Here is a 27,639-nt window from a genome sequence, read left to right on the forward strand (position 1 = left end):
CCTCAGGCCGCTTTGATGGGCGCAGGTCCGCCCCCTCGCAGCGCCCCGCCCCGCTGCACGTTGCACGCAGGCACGTCCTTCCAGCAGCTCACGGCCCCGCCCCCGCCCCGTCGCCCCGCCCCTAGGCGGTTGCTGGCAGCGGCCGCCGCCCTCCCCCGGCCCAATGGCGTGGCTGCACAGTCAGTGATGTGAAGCTCTGCTCAGGCTTGTCCGGCCCCCGGCTCGCAGCACATTACACCATCCGTCGCAGCAGTAGCTGCAGCCGCTGCAGCCCGAGCTGACTGAGAGGGGAGGCAGCTCGGGTGGCGGGGCGGGGCGAACAGCGCGGCCGGATTCATTCCTGTGGGGCGCGGGGCATGGAGGAGCTGTGCGGCCGCAGGCGGAGCAGGGCGGCCCGGGCGGCGGCGGGGACAACGGTTTCCCTTTGAAGGGGACGGCCAGAGCCCGAGTGACCAGCGGCGGCGGGGAGGACTAGTCTCCGGGCAGGTAGTGGCAGCGGCGGTGGCCTGCCAGGGCTCGGGCCGGGGCCTGAGATGCCCGCGGAAGGCCTGGGCGGGAAGGAGGGCGCCGGGGGAGCCGAAGGCGGGCAGCGGGCTGGAGGCCACAGGCTTGGCCCATCGGGAGGGGGTTGTGGTCAACGGAGGAGATTAGGGAGGGGGCTGCCGTTGTCTAGAATAGAGGGAGGAGGAGGTTGTGTTGGGGCGACTGTGGTTTGAGGAACCTGCGGATCATCCCTTGGCAGGGGGTGGGGGGTGATCAAAACGGGGCGGGCGAAGTTAATGACTAAAAGGCAGGCGGATTTCCTGAGAGCCGTGAGTAGTTTTAAAGGAAAGAGAATCTTTCGGGGCAGAGTTTTGGCCTTAGCCGAGGTTTGGTGTATCCGACCTTTGTGTTCCTTCTCGAAACCCGGCCTCAGTGAGGCCTTCCAGCCTGGCGCCCTTGGCCAGCTCGCCTGCAGTTGCAAGAAAGAGAAACATTTCTGAACCCGAGTCTCCTGCCTCTTTCGGTTGTACGCTCCCTGGGCGTGTGCAAAGCAAAACTAGAACAAAGCTTAGCTGGTTAGAGCTGGAGGCGAAAAAACGGGCTGCCTGTAGTGTTTAAATTTTCCGCACATAGAGGAGGCTGCCTGCGACCAGAACATTTGGGTCTCGGTGTGCCCTTCTGTATTTTTCTTTACCACCTTTTCTTTGGGGGTGGGAGGTGGGGTGTGGTACGGAGTAGTGCCTGAAGTATAGGTTTTATTCCTTTCTTCCTACAGAAGTGGAAATTAAGAAGTGTTTTGCCTTCTTCTATGGAAAATTAAATGCTGCTACTTTTTTTTTTTTTTCTTTCTCTAGTTTCGTGCCCTGGTTGTCAGATGTTGGAAAGCAGTAGGACGCAACATACTCTGTGTGGTTGTGGATCCGTTCTGGGGTGCAGGAATTAACATTGAACTTTGGTTCCTGTGCCTTTTGCCTGTGTCGATAGAGTTAAACTGGAGCTCTATTTCGAAAGATAAATAAAGCACAGCCTCTCAACTGGACATAAATGGATCTAAAGACAGCAGTATTTAACGCAGCTCGGGATGGCAAACTCCGGCTTCTCACCAAATTGTTGGCAAGCAAATCCAAAGAGGAGGTTTCCTCCTTGATCTCTGAAAAAACAAATGGGGCCACGCCACTCTTGATGGCCGCCAGGTATGGGCACCTTGACATGGTAGAATTCCTCCTAGAGCAGTGCAGTGCCTCCATAGAAGTTGGGGGCTCCGTCAATTTTGATGGCGAAACCATTGAGGGGGCTCCCCCTTTATGGGCCGCTTCTGCAGCAGGACATCTGAAGGTGGTCCAGTCCTTGTTAAATCATGGAGCATCTGTCAACAACACGACTTTAACCAATTCAACTCCTCTTCGAGCTGCGTGTTTCGATGGCCATTTGGAAATAGTGAAGTACCTCGTAGAACACAAAGCTGATTTGGAAGTGTCAAACCGACATGGTCATACGTGCTTGATGATTTCATGTTACAAAGGACATAAAGAGATTGCTCAGTATTTACTTGAAAAGGGGGCAGATGTTAATAGAAAAAGTGTTAAAGGTGAGTTTAGCTTCTTTGTTTTTCTCAGCGTCTACCACTTATTTTCAGGAAGTTTGATACGTAATTATAAGCACTGGTGTTGAGTAAACCCACATTGACAGACCTATTTTGATTAGGTAAGTCTTCCAGTATGACTTTGTTGAGTGTTTCTCTGATGTTTGGTAATACATTGAAAAAATGTGATAAAAGACTTCTGTTACTCTGTTAAGCAGTATTTTCTCTCTTATTTGGAGTAACTTAAAATTCTTGGGAAATGGGTTCCCCGAAGTTACAGATCATGTTAGTAGTAGCCGATCTGAGCCTTTAGGCTTATACTTAATCTACTTGGGAATATGGTTAAGTGTAATACGTTTTTCTTAGCTTTTTGTTGTCTTGTTTTTTTGTTTTTTAGAACAACCTTGGAGTAGAAACTACTGTAGTTATTGAGTCATGGTCTTGTTTGTTCTAGGTAGTCATTTCACTTCTAACAGAGAAGGCTAGGCCAAACTGACCTGGAAGGATTAATATCAGTGGAAAGGAGAAAATCTGTTCCCTTATTCTATATTTGTTTGTGGTCAATAGATAATCCTTTTATAAGAACATGCATTAAATATAGCAAGAGAGAAAACACATTTTTAAAACTGCTTCAATACTGAGTGTGAAAAACAAGGACTAGATTAAACAGATGTGGATTTGTTGGCTAGCAACAGTGTAAACACCTTTGTCCAGAAGAAGGGCTCCGGTTTATGACTGTATAATTTTTGTTGATTGTAATAAACTAAAAGTAGCGAAAAGTAGTTCAGAGTTTTTCTTAACCCTTTAAAGCAACTGCCTTGATAGCATAATTTTGATACATGAAAACCTTAACTTTCCTTATACCAATCTATTTATATGACAGCAAAATAATTCACTACCTAATTTTTAAAAGCTATTAAAATTTAAAAGTAGCATATAGACATGTTAAAAAAATCAAACAGTGTAAATTGGTTTACATTGTTGGTTTACATTTGAATAAAAAGTCTTATTCCTGATTTCTAGATGTCTAAGGTGCTGACAACCACTATTTACAGTTTTTTATGTGTCCTTTTAGAGCTGGTCTATGCAAATACAAGCATACTTGTCTACGTACAAGCATACTTGTTTGTGTAGCCTTCCGTCTAGTGGTTGATTACATACTTTTCTATCTTTATTTATTTTTCTAACCTTGGATGTCATTCAACTCGAACACACATACCTTCCTCATTCTGTTTCATGGCTATACAGTATTTCATTGTATGAATGTACATAATTTATCTAGTCTATTGGTTGGTATTTAGGTCACATCCAGTACTTTACTAATATAAACAATGCTGCTGTGAACATTCTTGAACAAAAATGTGTCTTAGGTTCTTTTCACACTTGTGTGAGAATAAACTGTAGTATAAATACCTGTGTTTAGAATTGCTAAATCAAATGTAAATGTATGTACATTTGCAATTGTGATAGTGTCTGCCTTTCAGAAAGGTTAAACCACACAATTATGGGGCACTGTATAGTTACTGAGCATATTTACTGTAGATAGTGTGATCTTTTATAAAAATGATACAAGATCATTGTGATTTTTCTGAATTTTTTTCCCAGAGGAAGTGTAAAAATCCCACAAAATCCCAGTACTCAGGGATAATACTTCCAAAGATACTTCTGAATTTTGTGTACCGATGTATGTGTGCAGTTTTATATGCTGTTCTATAACCTGTTTTTAGCTTAATAAATGTTTAACATTACCAATTATAGCTCTTTAATTTCAATAGCTGCACACTCTTCTACTAATGGAGTTTTATGTTGCTTCCAGTTTTTCAGTATGATAAAAAATGTTTCTGTAAACATTCTTTCTAATAAGTGTTTTCATTTGTTCCTGATTATCTTTAGAGGTGACTTGGTAGATCAAATGACAGCATGGGTTTTTTTTTTTTTTTTTTCTCCAAGCAATTATTCTTTTGAAGAATGCTTGTTTTAAGACAACAAATTACTGCTGAACTAACCACGTTTGAAATCATGGCTGCTTGTTTAGGTTTGTTGAATTTTTTGTTTCTTTGTTTTGGGCTTTTTATTCATCAGCTTGATGTAGAGATTATTGATAAACTCATATTTAAATCAAATTGGGATATGTTTTAAACTCCTATGCTGTTGGAGAAATGAGAACTGGTATTACTTCCCTTATATTTTTCAAAGCTTTATATACTTATGGAGATATAGTATATGAGATAACTCTAATATAAATAGCTCATATTTTTTCAGCATTTTCTCCTGAGAAGCTGCGAACAGTATCTAACTTGATTACCTTTGAGCTCTTTCAAAAGAATGTTCCTTTTATCACCACTGTCATCTTTTAGCCTTATATGTGAGGGTATGTATGTTCTCTCTTTTGACCAAACTAATTCTAAGTCATTTTTTCCCCCAGTGTTAATATCTAATATGTATGTCTTTTAAAAAACTACATATAACATGAGAAAACAATTTCATCCCAAAAATTGTTTTCTAGTAACCTCAACTTTTTTACACATACACATGTATATAGATATTGTCACTTTATGTGCAGAATTTTTACCTTTTCATGGTATCTTTTAATTTACATAGTGATTCTTCATGAATGTTGGGGGCAGATTAAAGTACATGTGCATCCTCCTCCACTCTGATCCTGAAGCTTCACTACTCATTCTCTCATTGGTTCTGGATTTTTTCCTATGGGTTAATGGTAACACAAACAGGAACCAATTGGAACTAAGGCAGGGACACTGGAGAAGGATGTGATATAGCGGCAAGAGAGGATTTTTCCCCACTTTTTTAGCCCCATTCAAAAAGTAGAAAAGATTAATAAAACTAGAGTTAAAATAGAATAATTCCTTAGGACACTTTGTGTGTCATTCACTGGAAATGGTTCTGAGGAAAGAAAATGTCAATACATTGTGCTTGGTCTGCTTAAAGATAAAATGCATGTGACTTCTACATTCCATTACTTTTAAACAGGCGTTGATATTTGAACATATTATTTAACTTTTTTTCATTACTTTTTAACAGGCTGTTGGCATTTTGAACATGTTTTAACCTAAGGTGGAATTCACTAATTGAGAGAGCAGTAGTTGAGTCCCTCAGTGTGCCAGGCTGTTAGACTTAGGATATACAAAGAGGAATAAGACAAGATATCCAGTCCTTGATTCCCTGCTCTTGAGGAGCTCATGGTTTGATTGGAGAGACAGGTTCATAAGCAGATACTTAAACCACAGTATGGTAAGTGCAACAGTAGTGCTTTCTTCTATTAGATATTTGGAAATACCTTATCCCCAGCAACTTATAACCTGAGGGGAAAATGGGTTTCTTTTCCCATGGCATTCCAAAAGGGGAGAAAATCTTTGATATATTTAGGAATACCTCTTCAGTTTAACAGTCATAGCAGTTGAGTTTTGAGACAGGAGTTGTTCCTATTTAAGAATCTAGACTAAATCTGAAGTGATTAGGTGAGTCCTCGGAGCTATCACAGTGATCTCAGCGCTTCATGGTTATAGTCATCTTTGGCTTCTTTTGGTTCTTTTGTTTGTTTGTGTTTTGGGGTTGTTTTTGTTTTTGTTTGGACTTAGAACTTTGCAGATCCAAAGTGAAGTCCTCTTCAGTGCCACTTTAAACCCTAATTCTAACAGAAATTGAGCAGCTAAAAGGTCTTGATTCAGTACTACAGACCAATAGAAAACTGTAGGCTCAGATTTGGAGACTGGCTCCGGAAGACACTCTGTCCTCATTCATCAGTCAGTTTAGATACCCAAAATAATTAAGTAAATTGGTAATAAGGTAATTAACATGCACTTTCTGTAGGCAAGGCATTCTGTGGGACATTTTGGAGGTGATGACAAGACACGAGGTGTCACATTTTTAACTTCTGAAGGAATAGTATAAGCAATCCATGCTGTAGGATTTTAGAGCCAGCGTACTGACTAGGAATGCTTCATGGAGAAAGTAGTAGTTAAACAGGGCCTTGAATTTTGGGGTTTAGATCTACAGACAGTTTGCCGTTTAGATCTGCAGAAAGTTTGTTGGGATGTAGATCTGTAGAAGGGTTTTAGCAGTTTTGCAGGTTTAGAAAATGGCATAAGGAAAGGCACATTGAAGAATATGCTTGGAGGGTCTAGGAATTGGAAAGTAGGCATATTTGAACTAAAAGGCACTCAGGGCTGGATTTTAAAGGACATTTAATCAAGATACAGGCATTGGATTTTATTTTTCATGCCAGTGAAAGTTTTTCAGCAGAGGACTAACTGGAATGGTTTGTTTGCTTGCTTGTTTTTAGAGAAAACTTATCTAACTGCGTTCTACTACAACATTGTGACGTCTAACTGCATTCTACTACCTAGTCTTTGAGGCTAAAGACCTGGTGTTTTTATCCCATGCAATAGGAAGAGTATCTGGCCCTAAATGAGCTTGTTAAGTGGAAATGTTGGATTTAAGAGAGGAAAGATTATAAGCTCCTTGATGGCAAGCACTGTGTTTTATAGGCCTTTCTGTAGGGAAATAAATACCTGCATGAAGACTTGCAGTAACAAAGGAAGACAGTAGTTGGACAAAAATGAGTAGCACAGGTAGAATATAGGGGTTCAGAAAAGGGAGAAATCCATGTAGGCGTGTGGCAAGGATAGCTAGCATTAAAAAGGTTTGAGAGAGCTGGTTCAGACAGATTATTTGCCTTTTCATTATGGAAATTTTCTAACTTACACAGAGAGAAGACATTGAACCACTATGTATTCATCATCTTACTTCAACGATTATCCATTTGCTAAAGTTAAAAAAAAAAGTTTCTACTTTCCTTTTGTTTTCTATAGTAATTTAAAGCAAATCCAAGGCTTTATGTTATTTCTCTTTCATAGAATAGGCATTTAGAGTATAGATGTATTTTAGTCAAGGAAATGCTAAAGAAAAATCTTATTTAATTCCCCACTGTAAATGCCCAAGAATCTCAAATGAGAAAATCTCCCTTGTAAACTAAAAGCTGTTGGTATTCAGATGACTAAGATAATGATTGCTGTCATTTTAGGTTATTTTAGTATACTTTAGTACTATGTGAGTGTTGGAAGCTTAAGTTCTCTTTTCCTTCTTGACTTTGAAAACTCTTCTCAGCTGTTGGTTACCTCAGCACACCTACTTACAGAGAAAAATAAAAGGGGGAAGGGAGGGACTTAAAATTATACTTCATAATATGTCTATATTTATTTTGATTAAGTAATAATGTTTAAATAACTTATTAGTTGAATTCATGAACATTTTAATCCCAAATTATGAAGTTACTCCTGCAAGTTGTTCCATGTTCATTCTTTTCCCTCTTGTATCCCCTGGCACACTTTTCTGTGTCCTTGGGAAGAATTGGTATCCTAGTTGGATAAACTAAGCTGTAGATGGTGTGCAAATTGAGTTCAATAGGGAAATATCCATGTGGTCCTTTGTCCCTGGAGATTGGATTTTGAACTGTGAATCCTCACAGAATTGAACAGTTTGGTGAGAATGAGTAGATCCTGAGCACTACTGCTGTTGATATTGTTGGTGGCAGTAACATGAACTTAAGATAGAAGTTATGTTTCACTTACTGGCCTTCGGATATAATGTGGTTCCTTCACTGGTTCGTTTTTTTTATCAAATTTTCATTGATTGATTGATAAAATATCTTTGAAATAAAATTCAGGAAACCCTGGGCATCACACAGATTTATGCTGTTGAGGCATCAGGAATATATGTGATGGAAGATAGAAATGGAAGAGATAGGGAGAGACCCAGATGAAAAAGTCACATGGATGCAAATCTGATCAAAACATGTCTTCCTTCTTTTTTCCCTCCATTTGTAAAGAGCTATGATTGAATAGGGAGTCTGTGAACTAGAGGACAGGGAATTATAATGTTGAAGTTTTCTGTCATTAGATGAGTTTTGTACACATAATTAGTTGTTTTTAGTCCTTATCCCTTAGCTCCAGTGCTCTTAGCCTTGAAAATTCTACTTAACATCAAGACTCATTTGAAATGCAATTCCTCATCTCCCTCAGGTTATAAGAATGCATCTTACCTCTTTGGATGCAGATATTTTTTAGTGTTTGTAGTAAGCTCAAGGACCTTTATTGTGAAATTTCTGTTTGTTCTTTGCTCAGTGCCTTATACAAAGAATTAGTGAAAGAAGGGCACATAGTAGTCTTGGCACAATTTATCTTCTTTTTTTTAATTTCCTTTTTTTTTTTTGAACTTCTGTTCTTGAGTATCTCTCATGATAGACTACACATGGGGAAGAGAAACTTCTAAGCAGAGAATCCTTCTTCTAGTGCGCCTTTGATACCCTAAATTGTTTTTTTCCTTCTATCCCTTCTTATCTCCTCCATCAACCCACACCTATTAGTTATTTGGGGAATAAAATACTTGGAATCAGCGTTATTGTGCAATTGAACCACACACCCTGTCCTCATCTTACAAGTGGACCACCTCTGTACTCAGCCCAACCCCAACTACAAAGTTGAGGAAGGAATGGGTTGGTGCCAAGCATAGTAGGCTGAAGAAAGAGAGATGAGGATTGTTTTTGTGTCTTTCCAAATAAATCTATTATAAGACCCTCTAATTGTGGCTTCTATCAGTCAAAACTTATACTTTCACCAAAAATAGAATATTTTTACTTTAATTGGATTTTTAAAACAGCTTTATTGAGATAAAATTCACAAAATCACTTAAAATGTATACAATTCAGTGACTTTTTAGTATGTTCAAGGGGTTATACAACCATCACAACTATCAGCTTTTCATCACCCCTGAAAAAATCTCGTATCTATTAGCAGTCACTCCCTCCTATCCCACCTCATTCTCCTGAAACTGCACAAGTCTTAGGCAACCGGTAATCTCCTTTCTGTCTCTGTAAGTTTGCCTGTTCTGGATATTTAATTTAAATAGAATCACATAATATGTAGTCTTTTGTGAGTTGTCTTGTTTGCTTAGTGTAATGTTTTCAAGATTCATCCATTTTGTAGCATGTATCAGTGCTTTTCTTTTTATTGCAGAATAACATTCCATTGAAATAAATATATCACTTTTATTCAGCAGTTGATGGGCATTTGGGTTGTTTATACTTTTTAGCTATTCATGGAGAAGTTCTTCTGTGGATATATGTTTTCATTTCTCTCAGGCATATACCTAGGAGTGGCATTGTTGGGTTGAATGGTAACTCTTTTTTTTAACAGGAACCGTTAAATTGTTTTCCAAAGCAGTTGTACCAGTTTACATTCCTGTCAGCAATGTAAGAAGAGTTCCAGTTTCTCCAAACCCTTTGCAACACTTGTTCTTACTCTTCTGTTTTAATATAGCCATTTTAGGAAGTGTGAAGTGATATCTCATTGTGATTTTGATTTATATTTCTCCAATGGCTAATGACGTTGAACATTTTTTCATGTACTTAATTCATGTGGTTATTGGCTCTCTCTGTCTCTATTTTGTTTGGAGGAGTTTCTTCATTAACCTTTGCATGTTTTATAATTGGGTTATCTTTGTATTACTGAACTATAAGAGTTGTTTATATATTCTTATGTATGTCTTTTATCAGATATATCATTTGCAAATATTTTCTCCCATTCTGTTTTTTTTTTTTTTTTTTTTTTAACATTTTTGATGGTGGTGTTTATACCAATTTGGATTTTTATTTTACAAACTGATTTTTAAATAAATTTTTGTGTCACTTATATGATGTCTTGCTTAAACAAGAAAATTGTTAGGAATAGACTGCAGGATTTAGTGGTGCTATGCCTTTTACTATGTGGGAACTTTTCCATGGATGAAACTTTGTATTCTAATTGTAAAACACACCCATTCCTGCTTTGTCGTGTGGTTAAATTTAGAATAAAGAGGAATCATACAATTTTATTTCTGTATGGTGTAAAACAGGGCTGTGACTTAGCCATCCTTTTAAATTTATGTTCATATGACTTGATATTGCTATTAGATATATTAGCTATGTGGCAGGTATCCATTTAGCAAACAAGAAAATAAGATTCTTTCTCTATTTTCTTGCTACTCTAGGACCAGCAGCATAGGTATCACTTGGATCCAGCCCAGATGATATGAATCAAAATCTGCATTTTATTATGATTCTCTGGTGATTTTATACATGAAAGTTTGAGAAGCACAGCTTTATTTGACTTATTCTAAACACACACACAAAGCTTGAAATACATGAGGAATTTACAAACAGCAGAAGCTACCAAGTTGTTATTGCTAGAAAAAGCAATTTAAATTAAAGACATTTTGTGTTTGTTAAATATATTGCAGTCGTTAGGAGGACATTTTTGTTTTTTTAAAAAGAGCAGTAAATTCTGTCTACTCCATGAGGGTGGTTTAGCAACTGACTTCATCCTGGTGAATCTTGGTAATTTTATCCAAATTGAGATATTTATATGTTATATTGAAGCTCTTTTATGATTTAGGTGGTTGGTTGGTAACAATCACTGGCCCTTATCAAACTCAAAACATTTGGTTTGGACCCAGATAATTCTTAGACCTCTAACGAGTTCTTTCTCAAAATACAGCTATGTTTTTGGGTTACCTAATTTGAAAAAAATATTGATTCTATTCCTAGGCACCTAAACTTCACAGTTGAACATGAATTTTTAATGTCTTACTCACCTGCTATTAAAAGATTACAGGTGTCTTTAAAATTAACAGCAGTGAAGATTGGCACTTCAGATGCTTCTTGAGGAATACTACCATCCTTTAATGCATGAGCACTTACCATAGTTTCCTGACCTTAATATTCATCCCAGAATCATCCCAGTGAAAATGGCACTTTTCATTCTTCCAGATTTTCTTAGCATTGTTTTTGTGTTAAATTATGAATTTGAAAATTAATATATTTGTATCATACTATTTTAGCTTTCTAGAGAAATGCTTTAACAGAATTAATGCTTAATGTTGTGCCATTAACCTGATTTCTAAGAAATGCCTATTTAACAAACATGTCTTTTGAGAAATCATGAAAATTTTTTTTTTATGAATTCAGTGCCAGAATATATTTTTTCTTTAAATGAACTTTTTCTTAGGCATTGAGAATTGTTTAATATAATATGTTTTTCTTTTTCTGTTCTTTTTTTTTTCTTTAGCCAAAGGTAAATTCATTAAATTTCGTTGGTGCATGTCCTTAATTTCATCTCAGATGCCTGGTAATATTTACTTTTGAACTTTGTGTTGTTTTATTTTTCATTGTCTTTCTCATTCTGAGAATTCAAAAAGAAGACAAGATGTGGAGATAGAAAATCTTTGGGAAGTACGATCACTGTATTATGGGAATGTTTTTAAAGGGCCTACGTATCCAGGGAAAATTCTTGAGCTGAATCTATAGTACTTGGCATGTATTGTTATGCACCAAAACTTTAAATCAATTATGTTACCTAGCAAAAAAGAAAATATGATTTTAATGATCTTTGGCATGTTAACAGCACATACTAGTTACAAGACCCTGGTAACTCACTTTTTAAATTTGGCTTGTTATACTTTTTCACAAAAAATTACATTTAATAATTATAGCATATCTAATACTTGAAACAACTGACACAGCAAAATATTTACAGTCAATTTTACAAACAACTGGTTATCATTTTGTATAGTGCTTATACATAGAAAGCCAGATTAATCTCAGAAACTGAAACATAGATATGTCATGAAAGAAAATAAAGTTTATAAACAGATATGAGAAAATATTCTGTTTACCAAGGAATAGAGGTAATATAAATTAAAAAGTTAATTTCAGTCATAGAAAGAATACTATAAAGTGGAACTTTAAACAGTTGTTACAATCCCGTTGGTAGTGAATTGAAAATGTGTATTAAGCCATCACACATTTTTGATTCTATTTTAGCTAGGCATTAATTTTTTTTGTCATTTGTTTATTGACTTATTTACATGCAATAAAATTCATACTTTTTTGTGTACAGTACTGTAATTTTTGACAAACATATACTACTCATTTATTAAAGGTAAGAACAAAAATGTCCTTCATGCTCCTTTGCATTAAACCCCTCTCCCAGCCCCTAGCCCTTGCCAATCACTGCTTTGTTATCTGTCCTTATAGTTTTTTAAGCATTAATTTTAATAGTAAAAATTCTGAAGCAGTGCAGATGTCCATCAACAGGGAAATGTTGATGTAAAGTATGACATGTTCCCTTGCTTGAACTTTCACCATAAAACCATTAAGAAGGATTATGTAGAATCTGTGTAGTTACAGAAACTATGCAGATGATGTAATAACACATGATGGAATGCCCAAGATGTAGGTGAAAAGCAGGAAACAGTTATATATATACTGATTATAACTTTGTCAAAACATACTATATAAAAAGATTTGGAGAAATGACACAAAAGTTATAATTGATTTAAGATCATGCTTTTTTTTTTTTCTTTTGCCTCTGTTTTCTAAGCTGTAAGTAATGCTCTAGGCTATAATTTAAAAACTTACCTTTAGGGCCTTCCAGGGCAGAACAGTGTAGTGGTTATACACTTAACCTGTTAGAGTAATTAAAAAGATCTCCTTCTAGGATATAACTTTTTGAACTTATTTTGTCTGCAAAAGCTAAGATTGAATTACTTTTTATGATATCAAATATTAAAAATTTAGAATCTACCTTATCTTTAACAGTGTGCTAATTGCTTCTGGGATAGAAAAGAAATATAATACAGCATCCATGTACTTTAAGAATAGACTGTTTAGGTAAGGACTTATTTGTGAAGCAGTAGCATTATACTATTATAAAGTATTATAATAGAGCTATGTGAATAATTATTAGGATGACTTGTATATTTATTCACCAGGTATTCTCACAATGATAAAATCGATATGATATAACCAAGAAAACCTCTTTAAGCAGTTGAAATTTCTAGTGAAATTTGAAGTACAAGAAGTTAAAATGGTAAAGAAGGAATTGCATTATAGAAAAATCAAGAACAGAGGCATAGAGGTAGAAGTGAACAGGGGTGCTGGGAGAAGTACTTAGGATCGAATAATGTGAAGCATAAGCAGAATTTCTGCCTTGTGTGTGGGAGATGCAGACAGTGTCTTCTGGGGTTAGAGCAGGTTTGGCAAACTATGACCCAGGGTTCAAATCCAGCCCACCCCATTTCAGTACTGCCTGAGAGCTAAGAAAGGTTTTTACTTTTTTGTAATGGCTGAGAAAGACATCAAATGAAAAATATTTTATGACACATGAAAATTACATGAAAACCAAATTTTGGAGTACATAAGTAAAAGTTATGTTGGAAAACAGACATGTCCATTAATTTAACATACTACCATAGCATATTTCATGGTACTTGGCAGAGTTTAGTGGTTACAACAGAGACCTTATGGCCTGGAAACCTAAAATGCTATCTGGCCTTTTACTGGAAAAGTTTGCCAGTCCCTTAGTTAGATGTACAGTGAATCATTCATTCCGGAGATAATGAGAAATGAAATTAAAGAGATAAGGTAGGGAAATATTTGTTAGTCTTTTAAAATCCATATCCCTGAATATCCAATATTAAACTTTACTTTACATAATGTTTTCTGAAACTATAGATTTCTTCCTCATTGCTCTCTCCACATAGATAGTGCTTTTGAGAATCAATGATGTAGAATTTTGAAGGCCATCTCAAAGACTGTCTGCTTTTCCTTAGAGGAAGTGTGAAAGCTTTCTGAGTTGGAAAGTGATGTGACTGGTTGAAGTTCTATTATGAGGTTTGGTTTTATATTAGATATAATTTATTCATTGCGGTTTAATATGACTGGCATTTAAAATATGACCTTAGAAATGAGTAGTACACTGAATTGGCCGTTGGGAGACAGGAGTTTATATTTTCCCACTAAATTCTCTTTTCTATTTGCATGTAGAATGAGTTTATCATCTCTACCTTGCAAAGTTATTAATATAAGATTAAAAGGGGGCAACAGTTAAATAAAATGTAGGAATATAAAAAAATGCTATATTCGCATACTTGTCCCTTTTTTCCATTAATTTTTTTTTACTGTTTGCTTTTACTTTCTCTAATTTACTGTTTTTTCTTGTAACTTCTTTATATAGAAACTTAGCTATTTTTTAAGCCTTTCTTTTTATCTAATTTGTTATTTAGTGTTTTTATTACCATCCAGTTAAAAATATTTTCTGATTTTCACTGGGCTTGCTTCTTTGACCAACGAATTATTTAGAAGAGTATTAATAATTCAAATAGGTTTTTCTAGTTATCTTTCTGTTTTGGATATCTAACTTCATTCGTAAGTGGACTTAGAACATACTCAATGACTTCAGTCCCTTGACAGTTGTCGAGACTTGCCTTATGGCTGAGAATATGATCAGTATTTGGATATGCTCCCTGTATCCCTGGGGGCAAAATTGTTTTCTATGGTTATTGATTGCCATGTTCTTTTATTTATGCCAGTTAAATGAAGTGTGTAATGTTCAAATCTTTATCCTTGCTGGTTTTGGTCTTCTAAGCTGAGAAAGATATGATTAGATGTACTAATGTTTGCAGATTTGTTTGCTTTCCTAGTACTGTCGATTTTTACTTTATGTAACTTAATTCTATGTTATTAGGTGGAAAGTTTAGAATTGTATCTGTATATTTTGAATTTTTTAATATAAAATATTTCCTTTTGTTGCTAATTATGTATTTTGCATTAAAGTCTACTTCCATATTTTAATATCAGACAGCTTCTTAATACTTAGTTTTTGCAAAGGGTATTTTTTTCCCAACCTTTCATTTCTGAAGATATTTTCTACCCATATATTTAAGGTGTGTCTTGTAGGCAGTGTGTCTTGAGTTTTCTTTGTATCTTCAGTCTGACAGTTTTTGTCTTTTAAGTTTTTCTCTTTTCTTTGTATCCTCAGTCTGACACTTTCTTTTAAATGTTTAAATTAAACATTTAGTTTACTTACATTTAATGTAATTACTGGTATTTTTGGATTTTCATCTCCTGGGTACTTTTCTGATTTTTATTTGCCCTGCCTGTTTTGTATTCCTTGGTCATTTTTGCCACCTTTTGGATTATTATTTCAGTTTTTTCTCTATGTTAGAGAAAATGTAGTTATGTGCATGCCCTCTATTATTTTAGTAGTTATTCTAGGTAGCATTACTTTGACTTATCAAAGGCTAACATAAATTTCTAATTTTATATCTTTACAATAAAAAGATCTTAGAACACGTTAACACCAATTACTCTCCTTACTGTCATGGTACTGCTGTCAAATGTTTCATTTCTATGTATGTATTTCAAGCCCTACAATATATTATTATTTTTAAAATCAATATTTATTTAGATATACTCACAAATTTACCCTTTTTGTTGATGTTTTTGCCTATATCTCCAGGCTTCCATGTGGCCCATCTTCCTTCTGCCTAAAGAACACCATATAGTATTTAGATCTGCTGGTAATAAATATCTTAATTTTTTCCGTTTCATTTCTTTCTCTCCTGAAAGGGTTCTTTATTTGACATTTATTCTTGATACGGGTATAGAATTCTAAGTTGGCAGTTACTTTTCTTTCGTGCTTTTAAATACCATTTCATGTCTCCTAGCTTCTGTTGTTCCTGATGAAAACTTTGCTATAAGATTGTTGCTCTTTTATAGGTAATTTCCATTCATTCTCTTGTTTTAAGATTTTTCTCTTTGTCCTTAGTTTTCAGCAGTTTTGCTGCGTTGTATGTCAATGTGTTTTTATTTATCCTTCTTGGAGTTTGCAAAACCTACTGAATTTGCAGTTTAAGCTTTCATCAGCTTCTGAAAATTCTTGGGCTTTATCTTTTCTTAAATATTGCTTTGGGACCCATTTTCTTCCTCTTGAATTCTGGTTTTGAGTATGTTAACAATCTTCTGACATTGTTCCCTCTTTCTCTTACAGTCTCCATCTTTTCTGTTCTTTTACCACTCCCTGGTTCTTTCTGTATATTTTCATCTGACTTATCTTCCAGTTACTAATTTTCTATTCAGCTGTGTGTAAATCCACTTTTAAAGCCACCCACTGAGTTTTTCAGTTCTAGAATGTCTACTTGAATTTTCAGTTTCCAGTTTTCTGTTGAATTCTCAATTTTAAAAAATCTCCTTGAATATGCTAACCATAGCTATTATTTAAAAATCTGTATTGATAAACTGCACTCTCTGGGTCTCCTGGTGGGCTTTTCTGTCAGCTCTTTATTTCTGTTGTTTTTTTATGTTATGGTTCCTTATTTTCTTTTCATTATTTTTGATTGGATGCCAAGTATTACATATGAAAAATATAAATAATTTGAACCCTACTATGATAATATCTTCCTCTAAATAGTATTTATATTTGCTTCTGGCTTTTAATTATGTATACTAGCAATCCTGGATTATTTTAATTCAATAATGAGATGATCTTAAATTAGATTTAAGTTTTTGTGATAGCTAGTCTATTTGCAGTTAACTTTAACTCCCTAGGGTTAAAGTTGGAGCTTTAACCCAAAGTATGGGGAATTTTCTAAGTTCCTTTCTTAGCAGGCTGTAGGCTCCATTTTTCCCCTCTATCCCTGCAAGGCTGTCAGAAGTTCTGCTCAGTTAGTTATTCATCTAGCTCTTCCAGAGTTGGTGGAGGCCATTGTGGGAAAGCTGCCCCAAATTCTGTACTTGACCTCTCTAGTTTTTTCTTCTTCTGCATATTGTACCCTTGTTATGTCTTATCCTGTCAAGCAGATTTTTAAAAATACATTTTTCAGCTTTTTTAGTTGTTAGTGGGAGGATGATCACGTTACAGGTGTCTCTGCCATTACTAGATGTGAAAGTCTTCCTTATTGTTTTTTTAAAGCTACTTTTTTTCTCCTGGTATGTGGGTGTATTCAGAATAAATATATTTTGTATTTTTTCAATAAATATAGAAATATAGTTCATTAAATTGGCTTTTGCTACCTCTTTTTTTTTCCCAGAGGCGAAGTCTCGCTTTGTCACCAGGCTGGAGTGCAGTGGCGCGATTTCCGCTTACTGCAACCTCCGCCTCCCAGGTTCAAGCGATTCTCCTGCCTCAGCCTCCCAAGTAGCTGGGACTACAGGCAGGTGCCACCACGCCCAGCTAATTTTCGTGTTTTTAGTAGAGACAGGGTTTCACCATGTTGGCCAGGATGGTCTTGATCTCTTGACCTCGTAATCTGCCTACCTCGGCCTCCCAAAGTGCTGGGATTACAGGCATGAGCTACTGCGCTTGGCCAGCTTTTGCTACATTTTATTCTTGATTTTGTGCTACTCTGAATAGAGAAAAGTGCCATCTAAGCCATTTCTTTATATTCAGATTTCTCTTATATTGCCTATTTCTTAGAAAAACATGGGGAATAGTAGGGGTCCTCAATACAAAAGAGTGTTTAAAATATACTTGGTATAGTAGTCATGTTTAATTGAAATTATTTTAAACAAATGAACATCGAGAGTCAGAAGGTCTGGGCTCTTTCAGTGCTTGATTAGCTTACTCATTGTTAAAACATTTTATCAAAAACATTGTAGACCATTGAAACCTTGGGTCAGAATAATTATATAGTCCTTGTAGATATCATAGAAGACTAAACAGGATAAACTTGTGGAAGGACTCAGTTTTTCATATAATAACTTGTTTCTTTCTAACTTTAGTTACAAAGCAGATTTATTTGAAGTGTTCAGGTTTAAAATACTTTCTGGTACACATGCTATGTTGGGCATTCCCAAAGCTACCCCCGTATTTGGAGGTAACTCACCATACAACTGTACTCATAGGTAAGATTTATTACTGTAACGTCATAAGGACATGCAACTGAATTATGAGGGGTAAAGGTGCAGGTGAGGTGTAGAGAAATCTTTAGGTGTTTTTATGCTTTGTTCCTCTCGTGAGGGGTCACATAGAGCATATTATTCCCCAGTAATGTAAATACATATGTATCTGTTTCTACCAAGGGAAACCCATGACAGACCCAGTGCTAAAGGTTTTTATTGGGGGCTGGCCATGTAGGTACCCTTTGCCTAGCTCATACCCAAAATTTTAGACTCCCAGAAGGAAACCAGACATTCAGCATAAACTGCATTGTTCGTACAAACAGTTTAGGTACGGTGAGACACCCTTATCATTTAGGGAAAGTTTTAGATCAGTAGAGAGAACTGTTTACCAGCCAGGTTCCCAGCTACCAGCCAAAAGTCCAACTTTGCAAGAAGGTCTTTCTAAGGATAGCAGTCTCAGCCTGCCATGCCACCTCTTTTCTATAGACATGCCTAAAATGACTGACTGTTTAAATTTTATGTAAACATTGTATGTAAATAGCAGAGATCGGCATGATAATTCCTATTTTGACGATTAGTAAAATGCTTATCATTAAACTTAGCTGAAATACCTGGTGTTTCTGACCTCTTAATATGTTTCATACAGGCTTTTACTAATGTGCCAGTGCCGGTTGTCAGTTTTAATCTGTGTGTGGGAAGAAAAGGACAGTGTTAGAACATTTAGTACAGCTATAAAGAATGTTAAAAAAGTTAAATTATAATAGGAAATAATCCATTATGAAAGGACACTTCAGATATCTCCTTTTAATGTTCATGTTGAACCACCTACATATTTTTTATATTCCGTGGATTTGTTTTTCTTATGAGAGCTTTTTGGGGAAAGTCCTTTGTTACCAAGAATTTTGTCTAAGATAGTTGAAATTAACTTGGCAATCAGAAATAAATATTGAAAAAATAATTTCTGACTACTATTAGAGTCAAAATGAAGAATCTTAGATATATTAAAGACCAGTCTGGCCGGGCATGGTGGCTCATACCTGCAATCCCAGCACTTTGGGAGACTGAGGCAGGAGCATTGCTTGAGTCCAGGAGTTTAAAACCAGCCTGGGCAACATAGCAAGACCTGGTCTCTAAAGAAAAAAAAAAGACCAATTCCTTGTTTATAAATGTGGAAACTGACTTGGAAGTTAAGTGACTTGTCAGTAAAATGGTGAATAGCTGGTTATTTGTATTCTATCCATTTTTAGGTCATAAAATATGCACTTTAAACCATTAATGAAAAACACCAAGAGACCATGGATTAGTCTGAATTTCTTCTGGTGACCTTGGATGTCTTTTTATGACTAATTTGGTCATGTCATTTATTCAACAAGTTTAGTATCAGACACTAGTTTTAGGTATTGGGGGAAATTTTTTTTCTTGTCTGTAAACCAAGTATGTCCTACTTAGGAGCTTAAAGCTGCCTGCTTTTTAGGTTCTAAAGTGCATATACATATTACATTTTATTTTGGTCCCTCAATGTATGTTATTTCTTTTTTCTCTCTAAGGTAATACTGCATTGCATGATTGTGCAGAATCTGGAAGTTTGGACATCATGAAGATGCTTCTTATGTATTGTGCCAAGATGGAAAAGGATGGTTATGGAATGACTCCCCTTCTCTCGGCAAGTGTGACTGGTCACACAAATATTGTGGATTTTCTGACACACCATGCACAGACCAGCAAGACAGAACGTATTAATGCACTAGAGCTTCTGGGAGCTACATTTGTAGACAAAAAAAGAGATCTGCTTGGGGCTTTGAAATACTGGAAAAAGGCAATGAACATGAGGTACAGTGATAGAACTAATATTATTAGTAAACCAGTGCCACAGACACTAATAATGGCTTATGATTATGCCAAGGAGGTGAACAGTGCGGAAGAGCTAGAAGGTCTTATTGCTGATCCTGATGAGATGAGAATGCAGGCACTATTAATCAGAGAACGTATTCTTGGTCCTTCTCATCCTGATACCTCTTACTATATTAGATATAGAGGCGCTGTCTATGCAGACTCTGGAAATTTCAAACGATGCATCAACCTATGGAAGTATGCTTTGGATATGCAGCAGAGCAATTTGGATCCTTTAAGCCCAATGACCGCCAGCAGCTTATTATCTTTTGCAGAACTATTCTCCTTTATGCTACAGGATAGGGCTAAAGGCCTGCTGGGTACTACTGTTACATTTGATGATCTTATGGGCATACTTTGCAAAAGCGTCCTTGAAATAGAGCGAGCTATCAAACAAACTCAGTGTCCAGCTGACCCATTACAGTTAAATAAGGCCCTTTCTATTATTTTGCACTTAATTTGCTTGTTAGAGAAAGTTCCTTGTACTCTAGAACAGGACCATTTCAAAAAGCAGACTATATACAGGTTTCTTAAGCTGCATCCAAGGGGAAAGAATAACTTCAGCCCTCTTCATCTGGCTGTGGACAAGAATACTACATGTGTAGGGCGGTACCCTGTTTGTAAATTTCCGTCTCTACAAGTTACTGCGATACTGATAGAATGTGGTGCTGATGTGAACGTCAGAGACTCGGATGACAACAGTCCCCTACATATCGCTGCTCTTAACAATCATCCAGACATCATGAATCTCCTTATTAAATCAGGTGCACATTTTGATGCCACAAACTTGCACAAACAAACTGCTAGTGACTTGCTGGATGAGAAGGAAATAGCTAAAAATTTGATCCAGCCTATAAATCATACCACATTGCAGTGTCTTGCTGCTCGTGTCATAGTGAATCATAGAATATATTATAAAGGGCATATCCCAGAAAAGCTAGAGACCTTTGTTTCCCTTCATAGATGATAACTTGACTGTATTTTACTGTTAAAGCACGAATTGGTAACAGTTGTTTCATAAATGAGCACTGTTGTGATAACACCAGCATTCATTTAGCTTGATTGATATCATCGTGCTCTCATTGGCTAAAGCATTATAAGCATCAAATTTACAACATTGGTTTCCCAGTATTTAATATAAATATACCATATAATATATTGTTTGTGAATTATTGAGAAATGTAACATTCAAATTTCTAAAATTGTCTGCCAAAGGCTTATTCATTCTGGTTTTGTTTGCTGTTGGGTGTTTGCGGCAGAGTTAACCATTTTTCCATGGTGTCTTTATACTTTACTGGTTTGTGAATTTTATACAATTGAAAGTCTTTTTTCCTTGCTGCTTTCTTCTCTTCTCAAGTTTCCCCCGTTTCTACTTTATTTTTTGTTCTAACCATTTCTACTACAGTTTTCTCCTTATGGACCCATGCTAGGTTGTACAAACTTTAAGGACTCGTTACCATTTGCAGTTACCATAAGTGCTTTATCTTCTCTATGCACAGGCTTCAACTTGACTGTTGTATGTTAGCATATTTTCTATGCAGCAGTTGGTCAACTTCAACTCAAAACACTGTTTTCTTATGTTTGTTACAAAGTTAATTTTTTGAAAGTACTCTGTAGCATGACAATTTTTAGACCTGCAGGTTAGCTATTTTAGCTCAAGCTTTTTTGTTTGTTTTTTTCTTCATTTTCTTCACATCTGAGGTTTCTTTCTCTAATCCACTGAAATTATTGTGTGCTAAATTTGGGAAACAGATCTATTCTAACTCATTAACCCAGTTGAAATTTAGGTCTGTCATCTTAATATATCATGCAGTAAAAGGAAGAATCTTTTTAAAGTGACCCACCTTTCATGCTGCTCCAGCATTGTCCTGCTTGTGCTGATGGTGTGATTAGGTGTAGAGAATTTGCTTAAATTTAACTTCAAAGTTTATCACACAGCTTAATGAGTCACATTGAAATATTCAGTAATTGAACTGCAAATCACTTTTAGTTACAAAAAGAGCTAAAGCATGTCAGTGGCATGATGCTTGCCAAGCCAGATCTAGGCATCTAGGATAATTAAGGTATTTTAGTACGCAATTTACTGCCATAATATCAAAGGTCAGTAACAGTGTTCTTTCTTTCTTCAAGCTTACGTATACCTTTAAAGATAACTTGCATGAATTACTTTGATTACTTTGGTCTCAATTATTTGTCACCCTAGTTAAACATGAAAGGTTGCAGTGCTTCCTGTTCCCTTACTGGAAGTTAGCTTTTTCTTTTCTCTTCCTTTCTTCCTTCCTTTCTCTCTCTCTCTCTGTCTCTCTCTCTCACTCCTTTCTTTCTCTTTCTCTCTCTCTCTCTTTCTCTTACAGATTTGCTAATGCCACAGAAAGGGCTCTTTTAACTTAAGATAAGTGAAAAGTACGAAAAAAGATTCAGGTAATTATCATTCAGCACTTTATTGTAATTCAGAATAAAATTTATGATGGCATATTTGCCCTGCATATGTCTTAATGAAGTTGTTCTGAATAAAAAGCTTCTTATTGATTTGAGAAAAACTCAGTTTACCTGTGAGTTTAATGAGCTGGATCACTCACTTGGATTTTTGTGTTGACATTTTATTCTGAGGGTTGATGTTACACTATTTAAGGCGTCATCAATGCAAACAGTCACATTAGGTTTGTCGTCATCTTTAGTTAGTAAAAACCTTGTAATGAAGATTAGTAAATAAGAGAACGTTAGACTTTTTGGTTAAATAATTGAGGTTTAATTTTTAAAAGATATTCTTACTCATTTGCTTGGTTGTAAATTTGATTTCACCATTAAGAAAAGGTAAATTGGATATAAATGAATGCTCTCCAACCTTTTGATGAAGAGGTTTTACTATCTCTTATTGTGGGAAAATTTGATGAAATATTTGAACTGTCACATGTATTAAGAATACTTTGTGATTTAGACCAATATTCTAGAAATATCAAATGTCAGTATTTTGAAATCATCTGCCTCTAACTTTGTGGTATAAGAATTATATATCAATAAGCTATTATTTTTATAAAGGAAAACTTTGCCATTATAGTAAATTACATTAGTTGATCTCGATAATTTGAGGATAAAAGATGACAATTGGATTTTTAATTGATTTAGTATTTCCTCCTACTCTTTGGGGGCTGGGTGGGAGGGCTTATATGCTCTTAGAGTGAGGCACATCTCACTGTTTTGCAGCCGAATTTGAATTTTGCAACTTCTGTGTAAAGTAAGGATTTCTTTAAATAGCATTTTTGCACCACTAAAAATAGATAACTTAGAACTCAGTCTTGATAACTGAAATGACTTATTTCACTTAGAATACATTTCTCCCTTCTCTGCCATCTCCACAAATGCCATTGGGAGGTTTTGAAAAACCAGTTTGTTTAATAGCTCAAAATTGTCCCTGATTTTATTTTCTTTTAGGGAAAATTGTTTCATAAATGTGACACTGATAAAGCCTTTGTCAGAAAGTATTCTCAAAATTATGAGATGGATTATAATAAAATACTTAAATTTGTGTTATTTTTTGAACCACAGATGAGTACATTTAATAATGAACCAATTACACTCATGTGAGTCTAACTAAACTGTACACTGTAGCATGGTGTTATTGACTGGAGTTAATGTGTAAAGTTATTAACATTTCTATGAAAATACCCTTTTGGGGCCTCCTGAATTTTAGATGTTCCACTGTTTTGATCATTCCTGTAAAAGAAATGGTCATTTTACTCAGATGCCAGTCTACTTTATAAAGACAAATGGATTATAGACTTAAAAAAGTCATTTTTCTTATTCATAAATCTGACAGGCGTAAACTCAAATCAAAGATAATTTGGGCCCGTTATGAATTTGAAGTTCAGTGATAGCTCACTTGTAAAGTGACTACCTGAATGTGTATAGAGACCCCGTTCTACTATGATTTGGGAAAATTGTTTAGGTTATATGGGAAAAGTAGCTCTTCAAAAATCATATTGCCCAACAGAAACCTTAGGCTGAATTTTTTTTTTTTTTTTTTTTTTGAGACGGAGTCTCGCTCTGTCGCCCAGACTGGAGTGCAGTGGCGCGGACTCTGCTCACTGCAAGCTCCGCCTCCTGGGTTCGAGCCATTCTCCTGCCTCAGCCTCCCGAGTAGCTGGGACTACAGGCACCCGCCACCACACCCGGCTAATTTTTTGTATTTTTTAGTAGAGACGGGGTTTCACCGTGTTAGCCAGGATGGTCTCGATCTCCTGACCTCATGATCCGCCCGTCTCGGCCTCCCAAAGTGCTGGGATTACAGGCTTGAGCCACCGCGCCCGGCCCCTTAGGCTGAATTTACAGGTATGATAATTTTTGTAATTAATTTTCTTAGAATTGTGCAGGCTGGATGAGATAATAACATACTCTTTTACACTGTAACAGCAGCATTATTGCCTAGAACTTTAACCATTTTAGGGTTAGCTACTAAGGAAACAAACTAATTGGTCATCATCATTTTCTTTTTCTCTTTTTCTTCTCTTGTGTGTTTTTTTTTTTTTTTTTCCGCCCTTCTGTATCACTAAACAACTAGTTTCCCTCCCTTTTGTCAGTTCCCATTGTGTGTTTTTTCAAAAGAAGTACTGTATTCGGATGCCAGCTAATAAATTGTCACACAATGGAAAATCATATGCCACAACATTCATTGTAAGGTTTAATAAAATTAAATTTGCACCAAATTTAAGTGTATTCTTATTAACTCTTAATACTTGATTGGTATTATTTTAATGCAAATGATAGTAGACTCCTGTTTCAGAAAAACCTAATTGATAATTTGTGGCCAGTTAAAACTTAAAAGATAGCATTTATTGTTAATATTTCTATGTAAGTATGATCTATATACAGTTTATTCTAAATTTTTTTTCTAGTAGAGATCACAGAAACTAAAGATACGGGGAGACTTCTGTTGTCAACTGCGTAAGAGAGGGGATGCCTTTAATTCTTGTTTTTTAATTGGTTTGCTATGATCAGAAGTATATCATAAACATATTCTTATGAAGGCAAGTTTTATACATTTGTTTTCCATCACTTTTCGGTTGTAAAATCTAAGTAGTCCTAGTCTTTTTTTATGTTTAACTTACCTAATACAAAGAGCTCTAGTTGAGTCAGAAAATGAATTGGCTGTAATTTCTAAACTCTAAGCATAAATTGAAATCTCCAGTTTTATAGGTTTTTCACTTTTGAATTGTTAATATCCCTTATTCATGACAAGTATAGACTTTGTCTTCCTTTGACAGGACCCTTTTAAATGTAAGTCTTCTTTACCCTTGGTCTTGTGGGTTCTATGGTTGTCTGCACTACTACCACCAATATTTAAGAGGACTCTTACCAAATTTGTAAGTAAAAGAATATTGTATTTTTAAGGCTCTAAATAAGAAAAAGTCTTAGTATGTCCTCAAGATACTCTATTTCTTTAAGATACTTAGTCTTTTTATCTCTGTACTAGTGGATAGAACCTTCTTTGTTGAGAAGTTTGGGGCTGTGGGAGTTAAGTGAAGTTGTTGATTCCTGGGTTCCATGTTACTTTATTGCATGTTTTTTTGTAAAGCTCTTTTAAATAAGATTTTATCTCATAAAATTACAGCTTTATATAATTATGTCAATTTAATTGCTTTTTCTAATATGTCTACGTCTGATTTCAAAAGTGAAATAACACAGTTCCCTACCTTGAAAAAATTGAAATCCTAGGATTGGTATCTATTTCTAATATATTTTCATTCTTATAATTGTAGATTATACAACTATAAAAGATACTTGTAGTAGTACATAGTTGTTCTAAAAACTAATATCTTAGGTAAGTTTTCCTTTTTTCTTTTTCCCATGTTGAGTCTTAAGTTTTTTCAAGACAAAAATTCTTAAAGTAGTAGTAGCTAAAATTTGGTAAATTATGAAAATGGAATTAGGTCACGAATGAATTTAAATAAGTGTGATCGGTATTATATATTGGAAAGTTGAGTGAAAATTAGGCATATTCCTCATGCTCTTTCAGAGTAATCTTTCACACACACAAAAAATAAGCCTGCATTGTATGCCATTAGGCAACAATATCTTTTTGCTTATTTCTTCAGTAGCTGATGGTAGAATAGCTTCTAATCATCTAAATATAAATTTTTACAGAAATGATGGAAGCTTTAGTTATACAGAATTTGTAAAATGCATTTAAACCTTTCCGATGATCATCTTAAGAATAAACTAGTGTTTTGTAGTATTTTGCATCACTTAATGCCTAGGATAATGTACTGAGATGTGTCCTTTAAGTGATTTTGTCATTGTGAGAGCATCATAGAATGTGCTTAAACCTAGATGGTCTAGACAACTACACTACACTCCTAGGCTGTATCGTATAGCCCATTGCTCTTACTCTACCAACCTGTATAGTAAGTTACTGAATATTTTGAGCAATTGGAACACAATGGTAAGTATTTGTATATCTAAACATAGAAAAAGTACAGTAAAAATATTGTTTAAAAGATAAAAAAAAAAAAAAAAAAACCATGGGGGACTTATGAGTAGAGCTTGCAGGTCTAGAAGTTGCTCTGGGTCAGCTGGTGAGGAAGTGATGAGTTAATGTGAAGGCCTAGAATGTTACGCATTATTGTAGACTTTATAAATATTGGACTACACAGCTATATGAGATTTATAATAAATTCTTTGATAATAAATTAGCTGATTATAACTTTTTTACTTTATGAACTTTACCTTTTTAACTTTTTTGTAATATCAGTTAAAACATTGTACAGCTGTACGAAAATATACTTTTTCTATTTTTAATTTTTTTTTCCTTGTTGAACTTTGTCAAACACAGATACAAACACACACACTAGCCTCGGCCCACACAAGGTCAGGATCATCAATATCAACTGTCTTCCATTTCCACGTCTTGTCCCACTGGAAGGTCTTAGGGACAATAACATAAGGAGCTGTCATTTCCTAGTTTAACAATGCTTTCTTCTGGAATACTTCCTGAAGGACCTGCCTGAGAAGTTTTTGCAGTTAACTTTTTAAAAAAAATAAATAGTAATATACTCTAAAATAATCATAAAAAGTATAGTGTAATAAATACTAGGTGATAGGAATTTTTCAGCTCCGTTATAATCTTAGAGGACCACTACTGTATGAGCAGTCTATTGTTGACTGAAACACATGGCTGTATTTAGTTCTCTTCCTATATCACTGACTTTGAATGTATTTGAATTATGAAAATTTTTTTTATTTTACAGATAAAATATACAAATTAGTAAGAGTTGTAGAATGTTTGGATTTCTTTAAATACTCCAAAACTTTAAAAAACCTTGTAGTAATTTTAGACACAGAAAAGTTGCAAAATTAATACAGAGAGTTCCTACATGCACCATTCAGTTTCTCCTAATGTTAATACTTTAAGAATGGAACATTTGTCAGAACTAAGATGTCAACATTGGTACAACACTATTAACTAAATTACAGACTTTATTTGGATTTCACCAGTTTTTCTACTAATGCCCTTTTTCTGGTTGTGGACCCAATCTAAGACACTACATTGTATTTAATCATTATGCCTTCTTACTCCAACAGTTTTATCAGTCTTTCCTTGTTTTTACAGATCTTGACATTTTTAGAGAGTACGGGTTAGATATTTGGTAGAACATCCCTTAATTTGGGTTTGTCTGATATTTTCTCATGACTATACTGGGATTATAGTTTTCCACAGAAGATGTACATGCTATAAACATGACATCACTGCTAAGTTTAACCTCGATCACTTGGTTAAAATGGTATGTGCTAGGTTTCTCCATTATAAAGTTACTGTTTTCTCATTTCATATTCTATTCTGTGGAAGCAAGTCAGTAAGTCCAGCAGTGCTCACAGGGAGAGGAGTTAAGCTCCATTTTCTTGGGAGGGGTATCTACATACATAATTTGGAATTCTAATGTAAGGGAGATCA

General features: G+C 35.4%; 1 protein-coding gene across 1 annotated transcript; it reads left to right on the top strand.

Moving 5' to 3' along the window:
* The first annotated feature begins 223 nt into the window (after positions 1-223).
* FEM1C (fem-1 homolog C) lies at positions 224-24,394 on the top strand. The gene is made up of 4 exons (XM_073010748.1): positions 224-486; positions 1,338-2,071; positions 19,349-23,691; positions 24,008-24,394. The coding sequence occupies exons 2-3, from the start codon at positions 1,528-1,530 to the stop codon at positions 20,656-20,658; spliced, it is 1,854 nt and encodes a 617-aa protein (XP_072866849.1). The 5' UTR covers positions 224-486; positions 1,338-1,527; the 3' UTR covers positions 20,659-23,691; positions 24,008-24,394.
* The last annotated feature ends 3,245 nt before the right edge of the window (positions 24,395-27,639 follow it).

Source organism: Chlorocebus sabaeus, chromosome 23 (assembly GCF_047675955.1).
Source record: "Chlorocebus sabaeus isolate Y175 chromosome 23, mChlSab1.0.hap1, whole genome shotgun sequence".
Taxonomy (NCBI): Eukaryota; Metazoa; Chordata; class Mammalia; order Primates; family Cercopithecidae; genus Chlorocebus; species Chlorocebus sabaeus.

Excerpts from the sequence above, each read along its gene's own strand:
- FEM1C (XM_073010748.1), top strand. The coding sequence starts at position 1,528 with ATGGATCTAAAGACAGCAGTATTTAACGCAGCTCGGGATGGCAAACTC. Across the intron at positions 2,072-19,348 it reads TAATAGAAAAAGTGTTAAAG|GTAATACTGCATTGCATGAT; the intron begins GTGAGTTTAGCT and ends TTTCTCTCTAAG.